This window comes from Gavialis gangeticus, unplaced genomic scaffold, assembly GCF_001723915.1.
Source record: "Gavialis gangeticus isolate Ggan-Ray unplaced genomic scaffold, GavGan_comp1, whole genome shotgun sequence".
Classification (NCBI taxonomy): Eukaryota; Metazoa; Chordata; order Crocodylia; family Gavialidae; genus Gavialis; species Gavialis gangeticus.
The window spans coordinates 69,847,192-69,850,042 of NW_017728994.1; the positions used below are offsets into that span (position 1 = coordinate 69,847,192).

The window sequence follows — 2,851 nt, forward strand, 5'->3', positions numbered from 1 at the left end:
CATGTGGCTAGGCGGCTGGCAGGAGTCTGGCCTCCTGCTGGCTTGGTTGACTGGGCACAATTTATGCCTGTGGTCAACGTCTACATGTACATTTAATCACAGTTAATTACTCTACCATAAGATGTTACTGTTCCTGACATCTTATGACAGTGCTTATTAGTTTCCTATGGCCTAATAGCATCACAGGTGTAGACATTGACACTTTACTCCACAGCTAATTAGTCTACTTCACAGTTAAACACACATGTAGACATGGCCACAGTATAATACCTTACTTCACACACAGTCTTCCTGACATCTATTAAACTAATTGGGAAATCATATCTAGATATGGTGTAGCACTTTTCACCAATACAGCTCGATGTGCTTCACAAAGCCATCTCACTCTCATTCTCCCAGCAAGCCAGTATCAGAACAAACTGAGCTCTTTTGAGCCAAGTGCAGTACTCTGTCCTCTAAGCCACACAGAAAGTGATTATCAAGACAGGCTAAACAATGTCAATAAATAATTGCTCATGTAAAACCTCCAGTTGTAAATCTCATCTAAATTAGGAAAATAAAGCATACAAGGCAAAGCCATGTTGTGATCTCATTTACACAGAGACAAATCAGCATTAACACCACGGACATTAATGTTTATGGACATTAATGTTTATAATAATCCTGTTGGGAAGTATTACAGTAAAATCATTGTTATCTGGCATTCTACAAGCCAGAATACTCTATTAGTTAGAATTTATGGACAGCCAGCCGGACAGGGAGGGACGGGGTAGGGAGCCACCACCCACTACCCTGCACTGTCACCACTCCACATGTGGCAGCCACCATGCCCCCCCCACTCCACGTGCAACCACTGCCAGCCCTTCTCCCCCTCCACATTTTCTGCCCAGATAACAGGGATTTTACTGTATTTCAAAACAAGATTTATTGCAAAATGAAGGCTTTTAATTGATACGACGGTATAACTTGCACAATGGTTTGACATTATTGGTTTGTAATTAAACATAACACAAAAATATAACATTTAGATTAATATTATATTTTATTCTATTTGGTATGTAAACTAGTTGTTTTTATTTCCAAAATGTACAAATACAATTTTAAATATTTTTGAATGAAACATTATAGAGGATTTTAATTATACAATCTTTATACAAACATATTCCTTTGTAGAAGTCTCTGCATGGGTCAGCACCACTTAATATGCCATCACCTAAACACCTTATGCTCACAGAAGTCAAGCAAAATTATATTTTACAGTGAAAAACATGTAAAATAAATGTTATTATTGTAGGTTCTAAATATTGCTCCCTAACAGGTGAACCTGCTATTCAGGTTCACTATATAAACAGGAAAATACCATTTTAGAGGACCAAAATATAGGTCCCTTTTGGTATATTAATCATTACTTTAAAACTTCTGATGCTAGGATTATGTAGCAATGCTATCTGAACTAGTTTCTAAACATAACAAATAATTTTCTTTACTTTCATCATTTTACTCACAGAGAATCAATGAGTAAAATACTTTGGAGAAATAAGTGTCCTAGATATTATAAACCCAGTTCTAGTGCTAAAAAACTATTTAAAAATATGAAAATAAATTCCATTGTAATCCAATATTGCAAAACAAACTCTCTTTTTCCCCGAGTAAACTGACCATAGGATGATACCAAACCAGTTTTCCTCAATTTCTGATTTTTTTTCCAATAATCTACAAGTTTCTTTCAGAATTTTCTACTGAAGCACAAATTATCTTTCTTTATGTAGAGAGGTAAAAGGTAAGATAAATATATCCAGGTAATTAAGATAAAATGTTATGGCTTATCTAATAGTCAAAGTCATTTGAGGTCCAGTTAGTGTGAGCAGCAAAAGAATCCTTTGTTACTCTGTATTTCTTTGAAGAAGCTGTTTCAGTAGTTGCTAAAGGAGAAAAACAAAAATTAATCCTTAAATCACAATTCAGAGACATAATCTGGACGTTGCTGCATAAGCGGCAATGACCACAGTAGTTTAGGATGTATTAACTGCTTCCATTTTAACCTACTAGTTTTAGTCACTCATTTTTCAATCAAAATACTTTCTAGGATTGCTGAAAGTATATGTGCATGTATGTGCAAAGGGGGGAGGGGGAGGACTGAGAAATGTAAAGAGTGAAAAAATTCTCAGCATAAAAGTCTTGTGACCTCAAGTCTGAAAGACTCTAACAACAAAATGAATCGGTAGAAAATGGAAAGATCCAACTAGATGCTTTGTCCGCTCTAACGTTCTTTCTCAGGTTCTCATATTGCCCAGTGTCCAGAGGCAGTACTTGCCACAAACAATGTAGTGTTTCTAGTGTTGCCTTTAACCCACTGCTCCTAAAATAGCCCCCTGGAACAGACGCACACAGTCTTTATTGCACCTGTTCACTTTTTTCATTTATTCCAGTCAGTGCTTCAAACTACTCTGTCCTGCATGGAGACATGAATGTGTACTCTAAGGTATGCCTTGCTACACCTTTGTTCCTACAGATAAATGGTAGAGAGTCACTAGTTCAAGGGTGGGCAAAATGGCAGATCCAGCCAGAGGCTAGACGCCATTTCCCAGCAGCCCTTGCCGGTATTGCTGTGGCTGGTTTCCATGGAGAAACAGCAGCAGGACCTTGACAGTGTAAGGCCACGGTTTCCATGGCGGTTGGCCCCAGCAGTGCCAGTAGGGTGTGTGGCTGGGTGGGAAGTTGCTCCAGGGCAAGGATCTTGCGGCAGTGACAGCATTGTCTAGAGCAGGGGTGGGCAAAATGTGCCAGGCCATTCTATCCGGCCCACAGGCCCCCCCCAAAATTTAGAAAATTAATATTTATCTGTCCCTGG

The 2,851-nt window shown here is 38.5% G+C and overlaps 1 protein-coding gene across 4 annotated transcripts in view; it reads right to left on the bottom strand.

The window, feature by feature from the left end:
* Positions 1–1,706: 1,706 nt before the first annotated feature.
* The window catches only part of CUNH10orf90 (chromosome unknown C10orf90 homolog), a 318,231-nt gene continuing 317,086 nt past the window's right edge, over positions 1,707–2,851 (bottom strand). For all 4 annotated transcript variants that reach the window (XM_019502988.1, XM_019502990.1, XM_019502987.1 and 1 more), the window contains one exon: positions 1,707–1,922. In XM_019502988.1, the coding sequence (XP_019358533.1) occupies positions 1,884–1,922 (39 nt within the window). In that variant the 3' untranslated portion in view covers positions 1,707–1,883. The remainder of the gene's footprint in view (positions 1,923–2,851) is intronic.